The 23,595-nt window shown below is 47.4% G+C and overlaps 2 protein-coding genes across 2 annotated transcripts; both read right to left on the minus strand.

Annotated features, from left to right (window-relative positions):
* Window positions 1–348: 348 nt before the first annotated feature.
* Window positions 349–2,781, minus strand: LOC142902572 (nucleoredoxin-like protein 1). Its single transcript, XM_076047769.1, has 3 exons — window positions 2,528–2,781; window positions 2,350–2,439; window positions 349–1,140 (listed from the first exon to the last, which is right to left on the minus strand). Exons 1-3 carry the CDS (start codon window positions 2,761–2,763, stop codon window positions 783–785), a joined length of 684 nt encoding a protein of 227 aa, XP_075903884.1. The 5' UTR covers window positions 2,764–2,781; the 3' UTR covers window positions 349–782.
* Window positions 2,782–6,273: 3,492 nt separating this feature from the next.
* LOC142902569 (procollagen galactosyltransferase 1-like) lies at window positions 6,274–23,235 on the minus strand. Its single transcript, XM_076047767.1, has 12 exons — window positions 22,849–23,235; window positions 20,005–20,115; window positions 19,780–19,897; window positions 18,736–18,870; window positions 13,862–14,066; window positions 13,647–13,766; window positions 11,857–11,933; window positions 11,639–11,745; window positions 10,808–10,940; window positions 10,479–10,606; window positions 8,810–9,016; window positions 6,274–7,923 (listed from the first exon to the last, which is right to left on the minus strand). The coding sequence occupies exons 1-12, from the start codon at window positions 23,100–23,102 to the stop codon at window positions 7,653–7,655; spliced, it is 1,866 nt and encodes a 621-aa protein (XP_075903882.1). The 5' UTR covers window positions 23,103–23,235; the 3' UTR covers window positions 6,274–7,652.
* Between the last annotated feature and the right edge of the window lie 360 nt (window positions 23,236–23,595).

Consider the following 23,595-nt stretch of genomic DNA (forward strand, 5'->3'; position numbering starts at 1 on the left):
CTGTAATTTGCCGCTTCTTTGATGCCGTTTTAAAGCAGAGGCAACTTGCTGACCTGAAACCTCTCAAGAAAGATGACCTGGGTTAAGAAAAAAAACATGAAAACTTTCTAATCTCCCCCAAGTCTTGATACTTAAATGCATTTAGGGCTAGCTAGCTGGAATTGTTGTTTGGTTAGCTGAAGCTACACTGCTTTAGCCTTTCTTCAGCCAATACAAAGGTGCTGATTGGGTCAAATCACACCTCCATATTTGAAGGAAAACATAAAAACAGGGCAGAAAACCATCTCTACATCAGTGTGGACGCTGAAAAGACTTTTTTTAATAGCTTGGTGGAAAGGATGTTTATCATATTTTCAAGCTTCTTTTTTTTTTTGGGTGACTGTTGCCTTTCCAAACCTAGTCACTAGATTCACTCGTTAAAATGATCCTGCCACTGGATTTGCTCAAAAAATAAGAATTTATTGACAATAAATAAACAATGGTCAGTATGCTAGCTGGCTAGCACGCTAACACCGGCAAAGTGCTCCACAGTAAACAGCCTATTGACAGAAGTTGCCTTTGACAACACATGAATACAGCTGAACATTTAATCATCTTCTGATAACATGAGTGTCTGTTTCGAGCCTAGATTCTGGGTTTGTATGACGTGGTATGGAACAACCAACACACTTGGCCTATTATAGTGTATGTGGGGAGAACGTGGGAGTCAATTGCTTGCATAGTCATACCGATAAACGAGCATGATTGTGTCCATGACTTTTTTTTTTTTTCCTCTCCTCTTTTCATCTTATTCTCCATCTCCCTCCATCTCCTTTGTTCTCATCCTTCCCGTCGTCCTCCCTGTTCCCAGGTCTGGACTTCCCCCACAGCTTCCACCACCTTGTCTTCCTCTTGTCGTCCTCCGTCTTGTACTTGTGTCTCCTCACCGGGTCGGTGGCCGTGCGCATGTTGAGGTTGTCGAACTCCTCGTTGAGCATGAAGGTCCTCTCAATGAGCTCCGACGACTCCTGCCAGCTCTGGAAGCAGTCGACACCCAGGCGGACGATGTCGCCGACTACGTTGGGGGAGAGGACGGAGCCGTCGGGACGCAGGACCACTACTGTCGGAACCTCGGTCACCTTGAACATGGCCTGCAGCTCTCTAGAGGAAACAGAGAGCAGGTATGAAGCTCTGAAACACACAAAACTCTGTTTCAAGTAGCATGTTTTAGCACTTTTCTTTAGCATAGATCAGTGCAGCACACGTCAACCGGCTAGCATTAGCTGTTGCATTTTGGACATGTTTGCCCACAATTCACCTACCAGTCCCTTAGACTGCACGGGTGTCAAACTCAAATCGACAGTGGGCCAAAATGTAAAACTTTGACACACTTGTGGGCCAACATTGATAAAAAAAAATTAAAAAAAAAATCTTCCTCCAGATAAGAGATAAGAGATAACAGTGAACCTTTTTTTATGGACGCAAACAAGTTTCGCTTCAACCTGAATATGGAACAAGCAAAGCTTAATACTATACAATAAATAACTTGATATTGCACACGTGAAAAATCCATTCTCAAATTTAAAAAAAAAAAAATAAATCATCAAAATACAATGTAAATAAAAATCTTTTTTTTTTTTTTTTTTAATTTGCAGCGTTCTGATTCAAATACATTCAACAGTAACCTTTTTCCACAAGATAATAATACATTTGAAAAATTAACAATAATAAACAAATTTGCTACTAATAATAATATCCTTCGATGAACGTTCAACCATTCGGGTCCGTGCCTTGGAGCAGCAAGACAAGTGCATAAAGAAAATGTAACTTATACTCTTTTAAAGTAAATTGTCTGCCAAAATACCAGCAGAGCATTCTGGGATTTTTAGTATTAACGGTACATGTGCTGTATAATAGTGGTTGGCCAGCTCTAGCAATGATTTTGAATTGCCTCTGCAAATTTGGCCTGCAGTGGTATTATATATGGCCTGCGGCCCAGAGTATGACACTTATGCCTTAGAGCCTTAAAAATGTGCTGTTGCAGGCTAGCAGCATGTTTGCTGTCTTGGGTATACTACTGTTCACTAGCATTATGACTTTACCGAACCTTTGCAGCCTAACAACATTAGTGTATGTGAAAGTAGTGCAAGTGCGATAATGCAAAAATGTGTTTTGATAGAAATGCGGCATCAGTTTTTTTGTTCAGAGCAAAAATTAAAATCAAGTATTTTTACATACTTGCCAGTGTTCCTATATTTTTTTTAGTGAGCATGATTACATGTGTACCACTGCCAGTGTGGCACACAAACACGTGAAAGATTGCACTGGTACATACTGAGAGGACACACTATCACTCTGTTATCCACCTACTTCCTGTACGGATCCTCAAAGGCCAGAAACAGAACCTTCTTGTGCATCTCTTTGAGGAACCTCTCCTGCTGCTCCTCCGACTGGTCCAAGCTGGACAGAGCAAACGGAAAACTCAAGATGTTTTGCAAAGTCTGTGTCAATGTTTTTTTTATCTAACAAAGAAGAAGAAGAAGAAAACCTGACGTAGACGAGCGCCATCAGTTTGGGGTACTCAATGTACGCCGGATCTTTCAGCCTCTTGAAGAAGTCGTTGAGGACGGGAACAAACTCCTGGCACTTTTCGCACTTGGCGCAGGCGAAGAAGAGCAGCACAATGCGGTTCTCCAGAATCCCCGTGATCTCCCGCTCTGTGTTGAGCTCGTCCTGGTCCCAATTGTTCTCTACCAGGACTCGGTTCAGGAATAGGTCCACCATGATGAGGAAGGGAAGCCACCCTGAAAAACAAAAAAACCTGAAGTTCGAACTGCATCACCCGATGGGTTAGTGTGTAGAGGTAGATCGGATCCCATTAGCCAGACCTCAAAGGGTTTAACTGACAGCAACCAGTGATTCGGCTACATTCTCCCAGAAGGCCTTGCAACACATCAAAGGGAATGTGTGAGTTGATGAGTAAGTTGCTCCACGGCACAAGTTTGGTATCAGGATCAACACCGGAGGAAAAAAAAAAACTGTGGCTGAATATCATTATCCTTCTCTAAATAGTTGATTTTAAATTAGATTTTTTTTTTTTTTTTCCCCCCCACACTCCCACAAACATGCAACCAAGACCGCTGAAAGTCAGGCCGACTCGGTGATGGAGGAGGTGGGGGAATTGGGGAGATCGCCGAGAGGACGGTCCAATAACATCAAAACACACAGCAACATCTCGCTTCAATAAAGTGCTGGAAGCTACCGACCCTCGTCAGCAGCCCGCAGCAAAGTTTGGAGAAGCATCTTCGTCTCCTTCTTTCAGCTGTTCTGGCTGCTGAAGGTCATCTGGAGTTCAGCCCAGTCCCACTTCTCATCATCAACCCCCCCCGCAACCCCCCGGCCCCCGACCGCTTGGCCCCTGGCGCTGAGTAACAAGGTTGAAATCCACCCCAGCGAAATGGAATGCCCCCTTCAGGAAGGAGTTACATCACCGAAGAGGCCTTTGCTTTAGCCGAAGCGAAGGGCCGAGCTTTTTGCCGGACGTTCAGCAAGTATGTCTCGCTGGAAACATAACGTTACAAAAAAAATGCTAAAACCAAAATGCACAAATCAGTGATAAAACCACAGCATTGACATTGATGCAGTTCCTAGATAAGGTACAGTTTAGCTCGATAGCTTCAAGCTAACACGTGTATATACAAGTCGAAAAGAACCATAATCCACTGGGGCAACACAGGGCTAAGGCAACACAATGGTTTGTCGCAGATTAAGTCCTTTATGATAACTGAAAGTTAGCCATTTTAAGAACAGAGTTGCAAGGCATTCTGGGAGTTATTATCATTTCAAAGCGTTTCGCTATTTAGCGCTGAGCTTTCGCCCGAGCTGCTAATCTGAGCAGGAATCGCAAACGCACAGGTTGGGAGAACGGGGTTAAGTGGTTGGGACAAGAGGTTAATTGGGATGGAGCCTGCATCATGTGACGCCATGTTTGTTTCAGAAAAACACCGTTTCGTAAAATGGCAGTCGCCTCACGGAGCTTTGTAACTAGCAGAACTGCACCAAATTAAAGTTTAAAACATAAATAAAAACACATAAAAGTATCGATGTTAAGTGAATTTGTGCTATAGCTTTTTGCCAATAGAGGGCAGAGCCAAAACCTGAAGCTAAGGGTGTCATCATCCAGGAGGGAGAGCTGTCAGTCCTGCCCTGTGTGACATCACAACTGGCTCATTTCCAGAGGTTTATGTTTCAGGTTTCAGCGAGCAGATGAAGTAAAGTGAATGTTTGTTTTTGACACATTGTCTTCAGACAATAAAGTGATGGCAACAATATGGGACCCTTTAAAATGCTTCATCTTTTGTGCCACCTGCTCTCATCACAACCGTGGAGGCTGTTGGAAAAAAAAACAGCTGATTCATCTGATGTAGGTGTGGTACCTACATCAGATGAATCAGCTGGTTTCTTCCAACAGCACCAGAAAAATAAATCACTAAAAAAAAAAAAGGTGTAGAAGAAGAAATATGAGACGTAGAAAATAAGTTCAAGCCTGCGGGAGCTGAAGCGCTTTTTTTTTTTTTTTTTTTTTTTTTATCGGCGCCAGCCAGCCTGTATTTTGTCGCCGCCGGCTGCGAGTTGACAGCGATAACCTGACAAATTAGTCGCGGCTCAGCGGAGAAACGCATCCGTTCGAAGGAGGGGACGGAGGAGGAGCCCTACCTGGCAACCAGGCAGGATTGAGGGAAGGACTCTGGGAGGTCAGAGCTCAAATCTTGCACTACAGCATCACTTAAAAAAAAAAAAAAAAAAAAAAGAAGGAACTAGTTGATGCTGGCTGATTTGAAGGCCTCCTCCTCCACCGCCTTGACCTCCTTCTGCTGCTGCTGCTGCTGCAAAAAAAGTATTTTCCCCTCCTCACCTTGTAAACTTCTCGACTCCGGCAGGAAAGACACGAGAAGAGAAAGAAAGACAATCCTCAGATATCCGGTTCCTCCTGCACTTCAGCTCATCCTTCACCGTCTCCTCTCGCTGCTCTTTCTTTGATGCGTTACCTTCTTTCTCTTCTTCCTCTCCTTCTTCAGCAGCAGCACCGCCGCCTTCTCGCCTCCGCCTTCACTTTGCTCTCTGCGGCCAACTGAGGGAGATTATTACAGGTGCAAGCAGTGCCCGTGTGTGTGAATTTAAAGCCTCGGCTCAAGAGCAATCTTATTACTTAAAGTGAAGAAGTAGAAGAAGAAGAGGAGGAGGAGGGAGGGAGGAAAAGAAAAGGAAGCATCGCTAAATTGGATTGACATGCAGGTTAAACGGTACCGAACCGCGAAGACGCGCCCGTTTCCCGCTCTGCGATCAACTTCTTCATCAGCATTATTCATTCATTCATTCATTCTTGCAGTCTTTTTTAATGTAGGTAATATGACAAGCCTGGACCACCGTGCACGGAGCCCCGAGGAAGAGGAGGAGGAGAACTGGGAACCGGTGGAGACGGTTCGATAAGTCTGGCCGTCTGGCCCCGCCCCCTTCCCGGGGACGCCCGGGGGGGAAGGAGCCGCTCGGCCTAATCCTGGAGGTAAATATAGAGGCGGAGGCGGGGACAGTTCTAACAGGATCGGTCTGAGTCACACACTTACACGCCTGCCAAAGCACGTGGATCAAGACACGCACGCACGCACGCGCGCGCACACACACACACACACACACACACACACACACACACACACACACACACACACACACACACACACACTCAAAGACAGACAAACACACGCGCGCAGGCATGGGAAGGCACAACAAACAAACCCCCACACCCACTCTAACGGTGGGAAACCAGAGCAAAGGCAGCACTGTTTAGGCCTCTGTTTGCGGCCAGCAGGATGTGTAAACAGTCTTAATCGACAAATTAGTCTATTTTCAAATATTTGTGCGTGCGTGTGTGCAAACAATATGTGCATGCAAACATGCTTTGAAGTGGATCCAGAGCGGGGGGAGCCCTGGGTCATCTCTCTTCAATAATAACAGCAACACAAGGTCCAGGGACTTTCAATAGAAAAACTTTTTGCTCTTTATTTGGTTTTTTGGGGGTTTTTTTTAAAGAAAAAAAAAGTTGTTTTTTTTTTTAAATGCCAGGGAGTGACAGAACAAGTGATCAATCACATAAGACACATAATTGCTTCAAGTTTGAGTGGAAAACAAATGAACTAAAAGATACTGAGGTTGACGCTGACAGCACACAAACAGAAAACAGCTGCTGTCACGCCGTGAAGGGAAATGACGCGGAACGATATACATTCATTTGTTTAAAAAAAAAATAGAAATGTTGCAAGAAACAGTCATTAAATAAGATGTTTGGCTACTTTGAGATAAAATAAAAAATAGAATACGGATGGGAACGGCCATTTCCTCCCAGCCAATTAGATCTGATCTCAGGCTCTCTTTCTTTCTTTCTCTTTGGTGGACGCCGTCACTCAGCAGACACTTTGATTTCAGGTTAGAGGAAGACGTGGACTATTTATAAACCACAGAGGGAAGAGTGTCGAAAAGAAAACACACACACACACCGTGAGTTCTCTGTATCTTAAAGGGACAGTTCACCACACAATCGAAATGACATCCATTCATTAGTCACCCATTACGGTGAAGGAGTGTCTGGGGACCACATAACCATTCTGGAGTTTCAGAGAGAGTAAAATTAGAATTGAGATCACGTCACACACAGTGACAATACAGTGGAAACCTACAGGGGACTTGTGGTCCGGAGGGTGAGGAGCAATCACAATAACACAATATTTTTGGTTAAACCATTCTCTGCAGCCTTCCAGACGAACCACATAACCATTCTGGAGTTTCACAGTCTACTGATGTTTTTCATTTGTTTTGTGTTTTTTAACTTTTAAGAAAAAGTTAAAAAAGCGCAGGCTTCCATTGGCACTGGGTGGAATTCTTCCACTCTGTGAAACTCCAGAATGGTTGCGTGTTTTAGAGTATGCGCTTAAAAACAGGTGGACTCCGACACATTCAGGACACTTGCACGACACAACAGGAGAAGTACTGAAATGTCTTTTTTATGATCTGCTGTCGCTCTGTGAAACTCCAGAGTGGTTATGTGGAATAGGAGAACATTTAGTTGCGCTATCCCTTAAATTTATCCTGTTTAACCACCAAACGATTTGCAACTTTAACATGAAAGTGTCTGAGCTTTTGAAAGGAGCACCTGTTGTTTGTGTAGAGACACGTTCAAGGTTTGAAAACAAAAAACAACTCAGTAATTTCTTTTTGCTTCAGTTACGCCGGAACACATTAGCACCGTTGGCTGGGCCAGACTGCGGCTGAGGAGGGGAAGTGTGCTGGATGCAATAAATTAAACAGAAGCTGCTGGCTGCTGACTCTCCAGGAGTTCACTCTGCGTCTCACCTCCGCTCTCCGCTAGAGGATCAAACGGTGGCGAGCGAGATCAGATGACTCTTCTTTTTTTTCTCCGCTGTGGTTGTGTCTCCTGCAGAGAGGCGCTGGGGGAGGAAGAGGGGAGGAGGGAGGGAAGCCTGCCCTCTCCTCCTCTCTCCCTCCGTCCCTCCCTCCCTCCCCCTTTACCACCCCCATCGGCCGCTTCTACCTCAGGAGTTAGCTCCCACTAGCCGAGTTAGCTCCCACCAGCAGAGTTAGCTCCCGCTAGCCGAGCTAGCTCACAGCTCATCCCGCGTGCTCCAGTTCTCCAGCTCGGACTGCAGCACGTCCGAGTTCTGGGCCTGGAAGCTGAGCTCGCCCTGCTCCTGGGTCTTCCTGGACTTGGCCCGGTCCCAGTCGGTCTTCACTGTCTCATTGTCCCACACCACCGACGTCTCCGTGTCGCTCACGTAGCCCAGGTCGCCCGTGTAGTGGGTTGGGTAGACCAGGAGCGGCTCGGCGGAGAAGGCGCGCAGGTCCCGCCGCTCGAAGGGCTTCATGTACTCAGCGCTGAGGGGCGAGATCGGATTAGCTCAATTGGATCAATAGTTGCAATGCAGGAAGCGCAGGCGCCTTCAAAAAAAATACAGGGGGGTCCGGGAGGGGGGGGGGGGGAGGGGGGGACCCATGAGACCCCCTGGAAGCCACAAAGCAAAATTGTAAGGGGGTCTCGTATTTTTTTTAAATGCTAAAAAAAAAATATATATATATATTATTGTAACTAAGGGTCACTAGAATGCCTTTAAGATCCTGTCAAATATTCATTTTTAAAAATATATATTAAATTTTTTGCCAAGTGGAGCCAACCAGTCCCATGAGTAACAATCAGGGACCCTCCGGAGTATTGACAGGTATTTTGCACACTGGGGGTTTTCCAGGAAGCGTGTTTAAGGAAAATTCTGAGTGTGTTAAGCCGGAAACGAGCAAAACTATCAGGGAAAACTTTGTTCAGCACCTCTCCAATGGTTTTCACAGGAGTCTAATCAAATAACAGAGTTCAAAGTAGTGCACTTAGTCATCGGTATTTTCTGTCATGACACTTTTCTCTTTTGTTACTGTAGTCTGTCCCCCCCCCCCCCCCATCTAAAAATACGTTCAAATTGTCTGTATGAGCAATTGACACTGTCTTGTTCCAGCGGGCTGACGGTTGCCGTGGCGACTCGTAGAAGCGGGCTTCCATTACTGTGGGCTTTGCGTGGGCTACTCGGAGTTGAACTACCGTACAAATCAGCAGTTCTGGAACTGGATACTCACGAGTTTCCTCTGCTCAGACTCAGTAAACTCAAGAGTTGGGCATCAGACTCGGAGTTTGTTGAACCTCCTATCTGGAAAACCCCTCAGACAAGAAGCTTTTGTGTTGTTGTTGTTGTTGTTGTTGCCGTTGTTTGCTACTCACACTGGATGTTTGTCGTACATGACGGGCAGGAACTCGTCCACAGGGAGCATCTTGCGCAGGGGGTCGGCCGCCAGCAGCTTGCGGGCTCCCTGCTGGGACAGCATGTAGCCCAGAGTCCAGTAGGAGTAGTCGGCCTCCACCAGGTTGTGGATTCTGGGCACCGACCTCTCCGGGTGCTCCACCTGCATGCGCTTGCGCCCGATGTAGCTGTTGGGGAGAGGAGATAAGACGTCAGCGGGGCCGGAGCTGCGGCGAGGCCGAGGCCACCGCATTAGCATGCTGGCGCTGCAGAGGAAGTGAATGGAATAGAACACTTTTAATAATACACATTGGGGAAATGTACATAATTAAAGCAACAATACTGTGCAAAGAGATTAACAATTGGATTCATTAGAAAGAAATAAAGAACAAAAATAAAATATTTATGGGGTCTGGGAGGAAAAACAAAAAGCAAACAAACGAGGCGAGGAGTTCCTCAACTTCTGGGACTCAGGTTGGCCCTCCTCCCCATCGCCGCACAGCTGCTCTCCAAACTTTCCAAGTCTCCAGCTGCATTCGTTCTGCCACAGATTTCCAAACTGAACGCCGGCGACTAACTTGGCAGCGACAAAACATGCTCATTCCCACCAGCCATCACGTCACGTCACTGCCCCCCCTCCCCCCCCCCCCCCCCCCCGCCCCTCCCCCCGCTGCGGACGGACGGAAGCAGCTGCAGGGAGCAGAGGACCAGACGGCCGACGTGACGCAGAAAATTGTTTTTTATTAGTTGTGAAGAATAAAAATCTCAACTTTCATCCGTGGAGAGAATGTTTCATCTGTCGGTGAGCTTGAGAGAGGGGTTCCTGCGAGCAGCGTTTCAGAGAAGAAAAAAAAATTGGAATTCTTCTGTTCCAGAAGAAATTCTGTTTTTCGACACAAGCTTCGGAAGGCGACCTTTTAACCTGACCAATGAGCTCAGCCGTGGCCGAGTCAGAATGGTGTAAAGTGAAAACAACCTGATGTTTGTTTGTTTATTTTTTTTTTTAAATAAGAAAACAGCATCCGGCTCTTCACAAGGAGTAGCATTTGCAGCATCCATGCTAATCTAATTAGCAAGGCTCCCAGTCACTTCCTGTTTTTCCTCCTTTGCCTTCCACCGGGGACTTAATGGTGGTTGTTGCTGCTGGTCTGAGTGGTTCACACCCAAACTGCTGCACCACCACCACCACTGACCCCAGGGGTTCGCAGAGGAGCAAAAAAAAAAAAAAAAAAGGGGGGGGGGAGAAAAAGTCCAGTGGAGGAAAATGCCTAGTGGGTGTCAAGGGTCAGAGGTCAGAATGGGTATACTGGCTGGAGACCACTGAAGGAGAAAAACCACTGGTCAGAGCCAAAGAGTAAATATGGCGGGTGAGTCAATCAGCCGTTTGAATGGTGATTGAGTCTGCTTCAGTTCAAAGACCGCCTGAAAATATTTTCTACTAAGAGATCAGAATCAAAATGTTTGATCATTCAGCAGCAGCTGTGGACACATCCAGCTGTGAGACACTGACACACTTTCTTTTTTTCCATCCGCCAGACGTGTTTCTCCAGTCTGATGAGCGTTTCTCAGAGTTTTCCCGAAAACACTCCTCCGCCCCCAACCCCCTGTTCCCCCAAACCCTTTGACCCCACGACCCCCGGACCCACTCACATGAGGTCCCAGTCCAGCTTGTGAGCCGTCGCCTCCTGCAGCAGCGTCTGCAGACGGCGCTTGAAGAAAACCTCGAAGCGAAGGTCGTCCTCGAGGACCAGGGAGCTCTGCAGGCCGCGGTCCACAATCTGAACACACACACACACACACACACACACACACACACACACACACACACACACACACACACACACACACACACACACACACACACACACACACACACACACACACACACACACAGCAGGCGTTACATCAACAGGGGCTGGTTCTTCCAGAGTGGTCAGCAGCATCGTGTCCTCAGTCGGGCTGCTGTCCAGCAGTCTCACCTCCTTCCAGATGTTGTAATGGGAGAGGAAGCAGCCCAGTTCTCCCTTGGTGAGGGGTCGTCCATGATAGGGGTCTTTGTATCCCGGCAACATCTTAATCCCCAGAGACTCCACGTCCGTCTTGTTCATAGCTCTGAGGATGAAGGGAGGGAGAGGAGAGCGGGGGGGGGGGGGGGGGGTGAGTCATCCGAGATTAGAATCGAAATCAAGACGTTCCAACAGAACCAAAGGTCCCACAAGATGCAAAAAAAAAAAAAAAAAAAAGAACCTCAGGAAGACAAAGAAAGCAGGGGAATAATGTGCTGTGTTTGGATGCCAAGTGTTAATATTTCTAAATCCTCTGTGTCCTCTAGAGTCGATCTGAGGGCAGTTGTAGCCCGGCGTTCTGACGGCTGACTGACTGCAAACAGAGGGCTAAATAAGCTGCTTCCAGGAGAACAACTGAGCTTTTAGTGTTCTTCTTTTTCAAAAGAACACCACGCTGCTCCACTGGAATCTGGCATGAAAAACAAGAGCCCTGAATATTGGGCCCGACAACGGCGGCCTTTAAAATCCAATAATGGCAGAAACAGAAACAGCCAGAGCTCTGATTTTTTCATTCTCCCTCACCCCCCCCCGCCTCCCAGACGAGCTTAACCTTCAGCCAGCGGCCGTGTTGCTCTCCACCTGCATGTTTGTGTCAGCGCCGCCTTTCAACATCAATCTGCACCCGCACGCTGCAGAGACACAAATCAGGCCGACGCAGGTGGCAGCGGGGGGGCGGTGATGGTGGTTGGGGCGGTGATGGTGGTGGTGGTGGGGGGGGGGTGGGGGGTGCTGGGGATGACGTACTTGCCGTCCACGGCGGCGACGATCTTGCAGCTGATCTCCTGCTCGTGCAGCGTGCGCAGCATCCGCTGGCGGCGGTCGGACCTCCGCACCAGGTTGATCATAAAGACCTGAGGAGCGGCCACACAGCACACAGCAAGGTCCTCACACACTGCCGCCTTTTCATGAAGGCTGCTTTCATGTGCCTGTGTGTGTGTGTGTGTGTGTGTGTGTGCTTGTACCTCATCAAACCCCATCTTGTTTGGCTGCTTGGGAGGAAGAGACAGGAAGCTGGAGGGCTCCACGGGAGGATTTTTCACTTTTGAAGAAGAAGAAGAAGAAGAAGAAGAAGAAGAAGAAGAAGAAGAAGAAGAAGAAGGGAGATGGGGAGAAAGAGAGAGAGAGTGTGTGTGAGAGAGAGAGAGAGGGAGAGGGAGCAAGAGAGGGCAGAGTTGGGTTACAAAGAGAATAATCAATGTGTTGAAATGCAGCTCAGGGGCGCACCGGGGACTCCAGAGAGCTCCCAAAACATTTTTGCTTTGATTTTATACCACAATTGACATTACAGCGGCGCTCCAGTCAAGGAAGAAGAAAGAAATAACAAATAAAAATCTCAGCCGACTAAAACCCTGAAATTTCCTCGTGAAATTTTGCTGAATTGAATTAACATTTTAAAAAAACAACACATATGCGTTATATCAAACTGTTGAGGCTCTGTTCAGCTGCAGCTTACAAACTGTTGCTTGCAAAGTTTACCATTATCACTACATTTGTTTAAAAAAAACTAATCAAAAACGCAGCCTCACCGGCAACGTCTTTAGTCGACTGACCACGAACACATCTTCACAAAACAAGGACGGTTCCAAACATTTATTTGCCTCTGTAATTCCACCCATTTCCAGAATCAGCACGTCTCAACTTCGCAATCTCAGCATCCGCAAACTGGAAGAACTGTGGAATATTTATATTTAATCGCCATGGAAACAACTGCATTGGAAGGCAGCGAATCTTTGTATTTGAACACAGTCCATCTACAGACTCTGGAGGTTTGACTGCAGGCCCCAACAGTGAAGTAAATCAAAATCCATATGAATTTTGTATTACAACCGGAAGTGCTGTGGTGAATCTTTCATTTATGGGTAACAGCGCTGGAGTATTTTTTTCTTATATACGTCTTCAATTTTTTTTTTCAGACCAGCAACCAGGAAACTAATTTTGCTCCTTTTCAGAGTTTTACAGAAGGGAAAAACGTCCCTGAAGCTGCCTTACATTTCTGAATATAATATAAATGCTGTGCGTTTCAGCACTCAGCTTCCACCTTGACTGTGTGAAATCCAGTTTTTGGAACATGGCCACAGAATTCTCTCTCACTCTCTGTAGCCTGTGACTCATCTGAACATCTTTTGACACTCACAGCTGCCAATCGCCTCCGTGAAAATGAAAAAAAAAAAAAAAAAAAAAAATTAGTGATTCACAGAGTACATATGGTGCATTGCCCCATGCAGGTTCCTCTTCAACTAAATAACACTCGGGGACTTCACGGAAACTTTTACGCAATTTTGCATTAAAAAAAAAACCAAAACAAAAAAGGACAACAAACCTCTTCTCGGAAGAAATGTCTCACAGCCAAAACCCAGACTCAACAATATTTAAAAAAACAGAAGACAGCTGTTGTTTTAAAACGAACAAGCTCCTATTGAGTGAACACAATCAGGGGTTACGACACTCCGGCTGAAACTTTCTGAGCTGGCGCAGCAGCTGCATCACTAACAGATTTCAACTGTGCTTCCTGTGAGGTTAAAGAGGAGGCAGGAGGGAGCAGAGCAACAACTCCGAGCTGCTTTTAGCAAAACAAATCAATCAATAAATAAAAAATACAGAAGAAGACCGAAGAGGAAGGATACTGGCAAGATTTGTAGACAAGGGCTGATGCTAAAGGCGTTAGCATTGGCGCCGGTGTAGCAACAGTTTAATCAGAACCAGAACAGTAATGACAGTCTAAGGCACGATTGGTTTGCTTGCGTCAACTCACCCATGACCTCGAGCTGCGTATGCAGGAAGCTCTCGGCCTCGTCCTGCAGGTTGGCGTGGGCGAGCATCGGGACGGGAAAATACCCATAAGTCTCCTTGTTGCACACGTACATCTGCACGCCTGAGGAACAGAAGGCAGAAGACGCTCCGGATTACCGAGACAGACCTTCCACCGCTCTGCGCCCTCAGAACCGGCCGGCCGTCTGCCCTTCTCACCTGCCATGCGGGCCGAGTAGGCAAATATGATGACGTCATCCAGGGCCCAGCTGTACTCGGGGTGCGGCGGGTAGAAGGCCAGCTGACGGGAGGCCTCCTTCTGCAGGTCCAGCAGGTAGGTGGAGTGCACCATGGGCACGGCGAAGCAGCCCAGACGCTCCCGCCGGCGGATGGGCATGTAGGCCGGCGTGCGCTTGTAGTAACCCTGACAAAAAGAAAGAAAAGATTTTTTTTTTTAGCTTCCTGTTCTGTCGGTTTGCCGGGGCAGCGCTGGTGTGTCGCACAGGAGGACCACACAGCATGAGTTAGCATTTGCCCTCGAACTTCTAGCTCCAAGTCGATTAGACAACTAGTGTAGCAGAGATGAATGTGTGGGGAATGTACAGAGGATGTAGTGAGTGTGTCCAGAGTAGGCACAAGAGTACACACAAAGTATGTGTGGAGTATGCATTGAAACGTTGTTCTCTGATGATACTGCCTTGCACCGCCTTGACACTGGATTGCTAATAACAAGAAGTGAAGTCTTACCCTCATCCAAATTGACAACCTCCCACAAAGCGGGTTTTTTTTTTTTTAACATGTTTTAAGGAGCCTTGAAAAAAAGACTAAAACAAATACTTTTTGGCTGCAGACATTTTCATACATTTTATTTTCATTTTAGATTTGCAGCACTATGATTAGAATTCTGGCTGCTGACGATTGCGCTTCACGCGTGAATCTTCATCTGCATCACAGCGGTGCAGTGGTTGGCGTCGCTGTCGTCTCACAGCAAGAAGGTTGTCCAAAGACACGCAGGTTGGGCTAACAGCTACTCTAGCGCAGGAGTGTGGACGGCTGCTGGTCTCTCTGCGTGGCACTGTGAAGAAACCGGGGCCTTTTAACCCACTTCTCTCAACCCAACCGGGGTAATGTGCAGGATGAGTGCTTGTCCAGGACTTTACCGAGACTTTTAAACACTGCGGTGTGCTGTGATACCAAAGTTAATTAAAAAAAAAAAAACAGACTTTGGAGGTGCCTGGAGCAGAGTGTCGAGCCCAGTCTCGATGAGTGCAGTTCGCTGTTGCCAGAATACAAAAAGAAACCGCACAGCGTTTTGCCGAGGGTCGCACCCTGTCTGAGTTCACTTCATTTAACAAACAAACAAACAAACAAACAAAACAAGCTGGAGACGGCTCAAATTCTATACAGAGGCTAGAATGAGAGCCGAAAGACTCAACTCCCAGCGCCAACGTGTCCTTTGGACTGTCGCAGGGAGAAAAACTGCAGGATTCACAGGGACACTTGCTTGTTTTTCAGTTGTTATTTTTTTTGTTTTGTTTGAGCTGCAAAGTCCTCACGTGGGCTCTGGTTTTGACGCAAAGCAAACTTCTCCTCTTGCTCTGGGGCGCAGACGAGAAGCGAGGCAGCCGCTGCGCAGACGGAAAAAACCTCCTCTGCGAGGAGCGGCGGGCACGCCCGACATCTTGCAGCAGATGCGCGTTTGTCAGCAGGCGCCGCAAGGACTGTGTGTGTGTGTATGTGGAGGGTGTGTGTGTGTGTGTGTGGGGGGGGGGGGGGAGACGCCGCCTTGCTGTCAGATGTCAGTGATATAAAACAACTTTTAATTAAGTGCGTGGCGTCACATCGAACGAGGCTCAGCCCCGGCGGCAGGACTGCAGACTGAGGAGCGGCCGCCGGCTCTCTGCTGAAACCAAACTCAGTCCGCAGCGTCACGGGTGGGAGGCAGGTGGCGCTAAGGCCCACTTTAAGAGCCATCAGGGGAAAGCAGGTGACCATTGCGCTCTCGAAAATCTCACACGTCCTTCTTGAAAAGCTCCCAGTGAGGTGCAGGGGTTGTTTTTTTTTGTTTTTTTTTGACAGTTTCACTCTGGATGTGGTTCTTGCGCAACCCCAGAAATGGAAAAAAAAAGTGAGCGCCTGTTGGAAGAAACAGCTTGATTTGAAGGTCCTCAGCTGCTCACCCCCACACCAGTCTGTGTTTTGTTTGGACCCCCAGCCACTAGGGGGTGCAACAGGTACCGAAAACCTCAATGCCGTGTGAGGACAGAGTGCGTTTTCTGTTAAACTGTGCCCATCTTGCAACGTAAAAACAAGCCATTGGTAAAGTGAGCGGCCGTCGTGAACTACGTCGATAAAAGTTTCTTGCGACCATCTTTATTTTCCATCGAAGGTCCGAGTGCTGCGTTTGACATTTACTGGATACCGTGTGTGTGTGTGTGTGTGTGTGTGCGTGTGTGTGTGTAATTTCCTGTTGGGCGCGGCGCTATCTTCCCTCTGATCTGTAACAGACGCAGACGGGCAGCTGAAAAATCCAACAAGAGCTCCGTCTGAAGCTTGAGCCGCCGCTGGGATGGATGCTGCCGTTTCCGCACACGGTGGAATTCAGGATTCAGTACTGAATCGCCTTACGTTTCCCTCCAGAGCAGTTTTCAGTGTTAGGCACAAGTGGGAAATTGAATTGGTAAGTGAAGAGGGAGAAGAAACGAGAACAAGGGATGTTACATGTTACATGATGTGACAGGCCGACGGTTCGATGGTCCAAACCAGCAATAAAGTCTTTCTACGAGCTCTTCTCCAAATGCAACAACTGGATTGACTGAGTCGGGCATCGCTCCATCTCGCGCTCCAGGTTGTGAAGTGCAAGCATCTTCACACACAGCGAAAGACAAGACAAGAACTGAACCAGGACCTTCAACCTGAGACACGGCAGCACCGTCGACTGAACCACCAAACACAAAAAAAAACCTTGTTTGTTTGTTTTTTTCTTTACCATGAAGTCGCAACCCCAAAATTACTTCACAGCACTCGAATCTATTCCACAAAAATAAAAACGCTAGCCCACTTTCTGTCATGTCCAGTAAGTCAATTACTGAAATGATTGAATTTAATTGTGTATCCTGATAAATAAATGCCCACAACTTCCTCTATAAAAATATTGCGTAACTGCGTATTTATAGATTTTAAAATTCCTTTTTTCAAAAAAAATACATTCAGGGAAACTGCCCACGAAACCGTGACCCACTTTCGAGTCACGACCCACCAGTTGAGAAACGCTGCTCTCGAAGAAACTAGAAAATGTGTCACCTCACTTCCCCTGCGGCCTGAACTGTGAGTCAAGTCTCAGTGATACTAAACTCGATTCTACACAGGAAATAAATGAAGTCTGCTGCTAAAAACCGAGACACAACAGAATGCGACATAGGTTTCCCAACAGACGATCCCATTATTTTTTTGTTTCTGCTTTGGTTGCTGTTTCAGCATTAAGCATTAAGAGTCATAATGAAAAAACCTAATGGTAAAAAAAATTAAAAAATAAAATAGGGGGCTTTGGTCCGTAGACAAGCTAACAATGTTGGCACAACTTCATACGAGAGACTTGTGGACGTCTGCCTGTTTGCAGATGTGGAAACGATTTTACGAGTTTTCGACGATGTTTTCGTTTACTCGTTTGTCGTTCTGGTTTCCGCCAGCCGCTTGTATTCCGGGAAGAGGGGGCGGGGCCTCTAGGATGCTGCATGAGCCAAACTTCATGTCTGTGACGTTCTTCTGCTCAAAAATAGTAAATAAGGGAAGTAAGTAAAATAAATAAATGTGATTTGCTTCTGGGAAATGTTTTCTGGGGATTAACTTTGCGCCCCTCAACACAGACGGAGCAGTTGTGCGACGGCGTCAGTTGTGTTAGCGACTCTTTCACCACCGCCGGAAGACGCGAGCGGCAGCGGCCACGGTGGGACGCTGACCGAAGCGAAGCCGAGAAATAAAGAAGCTTAAAGAAGAAAACTAAAACGGAGAAGATTTGAGGCGCATTTCCGCGGGGACGGCAGCGACGCGGCTCATTAAAAATGAATGTGATGCGGCCGCAGCGGCGGATTTTTAGCGCTTCGGGGTTTTTCTGATCGATAACGATGTCCGAACAGCGCAGCTGTGAAACTGTTTGCTTTAGCAGAGGCAAATATGTACAATTTAGAGAGAACAGCGGCAGCGTCATTTGTCGTTAATGCAGCCAGAAGTGCCTTCTAAGAGTTTAGAACAGCGCTTCTCAACTGGTGGAGTCTCAAGACCCACATCTCTTTCCTCACGATGAAGTCGCGACCCAAGAGTAAAAACACCAGCCCACTTTCTACCAAGTCTTGTAAATAATTGAATTGAATTGAAATGTGTGTCCGGCAAAATAAATGCCCAATATTGTCTCTATAAACGTGTTTATTTAAAAAAAAGAAAAACTTTTAAAAACAAAAAGGGGGAAACGGCCGACGAGGCCGCAAACCAATCAAAACAGTTTGACGACCCACCAGTTGAGAAACACTGACGGTACACCGAAAGCAACACGCTGATGCTAAACAAACTCACAACTTGAACGTAATAAAGAAAAAAGGAAGTGTGACGTTCGGCCAGAGCTGTTACACACAACTGTTGAGCTTTAAGCGGAAAAGTAGCAGAAGAACGGCAGCCATGTCCACAACCTCATTGGTACTTTCACTCAGAATTCTGACCGAAACGGACAAAATGGCCATGTGATGAATTTTTTTAGACCAAGGAAAAAAAAAATTGAAATATTGAATCTGTTTGTAAAGGTGTGAATTTCATTCTGCTTTCTATTGTTCGAGAAAGTAATTTTTAGTCTTTTTGGGAGCCCCTGCTGGCCAAACGATAGAATGTAATGTTTTTGCAATTTTGGCATTGGCCCTCTTTTTTTGAAACCGGAAGCTCCGCCCATCTTCACTTTCAGTCAGTGGGCGCTAGGTGGCTCCGGGAAGACGAAGCAGAGGTGAACACAGGAAGCAGGAGGAGGGTTTCAGGTTTCAGTCGTAATGACTCCCGTCGGTCAGTCGGCACCGGCCAATAGGAAGGCAGCCGGGGGGGGGATGCCTCACCTGAGACGTCATTCCGCACCAGAAGTTGGAGTAGGCGGCTCGGGACTCCATCATGGGCGCCACGATGGTCTTGTTCTCGCTCATCAGCTTCCTCAGCACGCCGCGGTCCGTCAGCAGGTTGTCACAGTCGGTCACCTGACGGGGACGGAGAGGAGAAGAGCACACTGTTGGCGGGCGTGCACGTACACGTGCAAGTGCAAAACAAAATGTTGCGTCACCCGCTGAGGCCACTGGGCCACAGAGACGCCACAAGGACGAACGTTGGCAGCCGCTCCTGCATTCTAGCCACTGTCGACCAATCGACTGGCGGCTCTGCTCTGCTCCTCCACGAGAACCAGAGTTGTGATATAAAGGTCCCGTATCACACACTTGCTTTCAGATCTTTACAGCAGCAGCCGAACATGATCACTTAGCCCTCTGTTTGAAGCCCCCTGCAAAGATGCTGGGTTGGGGCTTCCAGATAATTGGATTTGGTTGAAGTTGATTCATTTATTGGGGATGACCTCTCTCCATCTCCAGAAAACAGCAAATTTAGCCCTGTGTTTACAGCTTCCTGGATGAAAAGTGATGTTTTGATGGACCTCCTTCATACTCGGAACGGGGGAGGAAAGCAAGGGTGGAGCCAACACCTGTCTGGGGGTGTGGTCACTAACTGAGGGGAGGTACCAGTGCCCCCCTTGTGACATCACAGTTCTGAACAGTGTGTTTTTCCTTTAATTCTGTAATAATAATTTAAAAAACAAAACAAACTAGGATGAAGCCAAAGAAGCGAAAGCTGGACGTCTCTCAAATCTGAGAGGTCAACAACAGAATGAAAACCCACTGGCATCAGCAAATAGTGGCAAAGTGAAATTTCGAATAATATCGGATATTTAATACGCTGCAGTGTGTCGAAACTAATTTTAAACCAACAGCGCAAGTTTTATCCTGGATTTTCTTTGGTTTCTAAAACAGGAAGTGGTGGGACGTTGGACAGGACGAGGCAGCCTACACCAGATTCAGGGTCAGCTGACCTCAGTGGGGGGGAGGGGGCGGAAAACATACCAGCAGGTAGTCGGCCCAGATCTCCCTGGCGGTGTTCAGCGCTGCCTGCCGGAGCTTCAGGATGTGCTCGTAGCGGAGGTTGTTCCAGTGCTTCGGCCCCGGCTCGTCTGAGAAGGACCTGTGACGAGCAGCAGAGAAACGCGATGACGAGGAGTCGATCGACTGCAGCGCGCGACGGTTAAACACACACGGACACACGCACACGCGCTCTCTCCCTCAGCCCACCTGGTTTCGTCGTCGGGCCTCCACTCCACATAGTGGTAGTTGTTCTGCACTTGGATCAGCCACTCTCTCAGGATGGCCGTCGTGTTGTCTATGTTGTGATCTGTCGCCACCCTGTGGCGGGAGGCGGGATCGGCAACGACAGAGAGACCGATGAGCAAAACGAAAGAAATGAATCCAGGCACAATTCCGAACAGAGTCTTCAGCATGAAGCCTGGTAAGGTTAAACTGCGGTCTTTCATTTATTAATTTTAACATAAATACACATATAAATAATAAATAATGCGAGGATATTTATTTATAACATTTATTTAACACATTCATTTGTGCCTTTGTTACATGAAAAAAAGAATTGGGGGGTGGGGGGGGGGGGTAGTTCACACTTTTTCCCACTGTATTTGTATTGACATATTTTAATACACAATACACACAATATATGTAACAATGACTTGTTATGATGTATTTTTGACATTTGAGAAATATGTCTTCCGTTCTATTAGCACAATTATTAGGAAAAAAAAGTCAACACAGCCTCACTCAACACCAGTGAGGTATAAACAATTTTTTTTGTGGGGGGGGGGGAGATTTTTTACGCTTCCAATGCAAAGCATAAACAAGGCAATCATTTTTATTTGTTTAGGCCCGGTTCTGCTGCTCTACAAAATCTGCAATGGGACAAAAAATCCAAACAAAAGAACAACAGACTAAAGTCTGATGTTTGTAGAAAATATCGGCATGGTATGGATTGGTCTCGCGTGCAGCTTCCACTGCGACCTCGTGAGACAGGCAGCGGTGGAGGTGAAGGGGAGGAGCCGCCTTTGGTCTGCTGTCTGTGTTATCATAACAAATCTCAGTATGTCTCACACACACACACACAGGGTGAAAGAATGTGTAACAGGCCAGCAGTGGAGGTTCTTCTCAGGCCTCTGCGGTGCCAGTCGCTGAGCTGCAGGTGTTGTTGCGTCACCATCTGTTTTTGCCATTTTAAACAGCTCAGCTAACTTGTGGACATTTCACTTCAAAGCACAGTGCATTGAACTAAGAAAACAGGGAAAATGCCCTCATCCCAAATATTTCACGTTCAATCAAGCGCAGCAAATTTTGTTCGAAATTTGGTGTATTTTATTCAAATAAAACAAAAAAAAAAACAACAACAACAACAAGAAAAGTGATATCGGTAGTACGTATCAGCCACTTTATCCAAATATCTGCCTTGGCTCCTAACAAGGCCATACGGGTCGAGCACTAATGTGTTAAAGGGAGAAAACAGCAGAGGGGAAGTCTTTCGGAATGCCTGCGTGCCAGCGTGAGTGACTAGAGGCAAAGTAAAAGAAACCGAGGGGCCGAGAGTTTGTGATTAATACCTTTCTGCATGTCACACACACACACACACACACACACACACACACACACACACACACACACAGAGTAAATACCATGAGATGAGGCAGGGGATGCATGTCGTCCATGTTGCCGCATGTCAAGTGCACCTACTCAACCTGTCCACCTGATGACTGCAGGTATGTACGGCTCAGTTTGTGCCCTGCGTGCTGCACTTTTAAAAGGTTGTCTATTGTGTGTGTGTGTGTGTGTGTGTGTAGCTGCAGACTGCAGCGGCTGTGGAAGGACCTCAGCTCTCCAGCCGATTGTTTGGTCTGAGTGCAGACTCGCACAGTCACTGCTTGGCAGCTCGGCTGGAGGCCACACACACACACAACCTGAGGTCTAAAATGATGATGATGAGCAGATTAAACGTTAATCTTCTGAAAGTCGGTAAAAAAAGAAAAGAAAAAAAGAAAGAGAGGCTCAGCTCAGCTGGCGCGGGATCAGATGAGGAGAAGAAAAAGTGAGAACTGCCAGAGGAAAACAGACACTTTCACATCACTTTTTTTTTTTTAGACCTCCAGCGAAAACAAACCACCACCCCAAAAAAAACTGCTATTAGCTAATTTTTCACAAGGCAAAACCTATATTTGTTTTAATCACATGCATCTATTTCTTAAAGTTTACATTAAAGGCTTCACCCAGGCCCTTTTTGTTTCATCTGTTGCTTTGAAGAAGCAGCCACGCTTGATTCATTCCACACTCCACAGATGTGGTATCCTATTTAGCCCCGTGTTTACAGCCAGGCACACCAGGCTTTAACTTCCTGCTAAGATTGATGCTCTGTTGTATCTTCAAACGGGCCAAAAGGCAGAGCCTCGAGCCGCCGCCTGCACTGGGTTGCTGTCACTAAACTGGGAAGGTGTGTCAGTAAGTGCCCTTTGTGACATCACAAAGGGCTGGGTTCCGAAAAACATGCCCCAATGGTTCTGGGGGGGAAGCAAAAACTCAAGAAGGAACTTTGCTTTGCTTTGACAGATATGACAAGAAAACCAGAGCGCGGTGAGGTTTTCTGTCTCCAGGTGTGTATGCAGAGGGGACAGTGTGGACAGAGAGCAGGGGGTGGGGAAGGAGGTGAGGGTGTAGGAGGAGGACGAGGGAGGGAAGGAAAAGCCGGAGGGGCGATGAGTGAGAAGAGGATTCGTGACTGAATGGAACTTTTCTTCTTCTTCCTTTAAATGTGGCTATGAGTCCCCTTCCTGCAGTCTGAAGACGTGTTCGAAGAAGAAACAAACCCCAGACTTGACACGTGAATTAAACAAACAATAGAAACGATAAAACTGAATGACACAAGTTGCAACAGAGCGTTGCCTTGTCTTCTGAGGACGCTTTTGACGTGTCCCTGCTGCCTCCCACCTCCTCCTCCAGTTCCCCACCTCCCCCCTTCGCTGTTCGACCCAGTTCAACATTCACACCGTCTAAAGAAAAAAGTTTCTTTCCCCTCACCAAAACAGGGTCACTCACCACAGCGCAATGCGGTCCTTGGGGTAGTCGAGGCGGTCCACGGCCCCCAGCACCAGCGGCAGCGAGTGCGCCGAGTTGCGGCACACCAGCGCGATGACGACCCGCGGCGAGAGGAGCGGAGACTCGGGACTCCAGCGCTCCTCTGGGAAATAAGCCCCGCTCCGGCCCGGCAGGAGGACGAGGAGGAGCAGCAGCAGCAGGAGCGGCGGCGAAGAGCAGGGGGAGACGGAGGTGGAGGTGGTGACCCGGGACATGGCGGGGTTGCGAGGGAAGGGAAGGAAGGCAGGAAGGGAAGCGAGGCGGCGAGGGAGAACAGCGGCGGCGGCGGATGTCGGTGTGAGAACCGAGCGAGCCCGCTGCTGTGTTGTTGCGCCGACAGCGGAGGGATACATGGCGGAGGTTGGCTGGCTGGATTAAAGGGCGGGTCTGGACCGGATTGAAAGGAGCGCGGCCTTTACTTTTCTTTTCTTTTCTTTTCTTTTCTTTTTTTTTTTTTTTTTGACCCGAAAATCTGTTATTTACTCAGAAAAGAAAAATAGATTTAGAACTATTGTTTAAATTTTTTTTAGGGAGAGATAGAAGTGGTTATGCGGTTGGGGGTTTATATCCAAACCAGGCCTCACTTCCGCCCTGTGTCGTCCTCCCCTTTAAGAAATCCAGTTGCAGCGAGGCATCGTGGGCGTATCCACTTGTATAGGCTCCATATACTGTGGCCCCCGGAAGATTAGCAGCAGTCACTGCACAGAG

This window comes from Nelusetta ayraudi, unplaced genomic scaffold (genome assembly GCF_046127955.1).
Source record: "Nelusetta ayraudi isolate G7.1 ecotype Tasmania unplaced genomic scaffold, CSIRO-AGI_Nayr_v1 ptg000095l, whole genome shotgun sequence".
Classification (NCBI taxonomy): domain Eukaryota; kingdom Metazoa; phylum Chordata; class Actinopteri; order Tetraodontiformes; family Monacanthidae; genus Nelusetta; species Nelusetta ayraudi.

What these genes read in the sequence shown, in the direction of transcription:
- LOC142902572 (XM_076047769.1), bottom strand. Translation starts at nt 2,763, where the DNA reads ATGGTGGACCTATTCCTGAACCGAGTCCTGGTAGAGAACAATTGGGAC. An exon ending in ATGGCGCTCGTCTACGTCAG is followed by an intron (nt 2,440 to 2,527) that starts GTTTTCTTCTTC and finishes TGCTCTGTCCAG; the next exon opens with CTTGGACCAGTCGGAGGAGC. An exon ending in TTTGAGGATCCGTACAGGAA is followed by an intron (nt 1,141 to 2,349) that starts GTAGGTGGATAA and finishes TGTTTCCTCTAG; the next exon opens with AGAGCTGCAGGCCATGTTCA.
- LOC142902569 (XM_076047767.1), bottom strand. Translation starts at nt 23,102, where the DNA reads ATGTCCCGGGTCACCACCTCCACCTCCGTCTCCCCCTGCTCTTCGCCG. An exon ending in TACGCAGCTCGAGGTCATGG is followed by an intron (nt 11,934 to 13,646) that starts GTGAGTTGACGC and finishes CTTCTTCAAAAG; the next exon opens with TGAAAAATCCTCCCGTGGAG. An exon ending in AAGCTGGACTGGGACCTCAT is followed by an intron (nt 9,017 to 10,478) that starts GTGAGTGGGTCC and finishes TCTCCCCAACAG; the next exon opens with CTACATCGGGCGCAAGCGCA.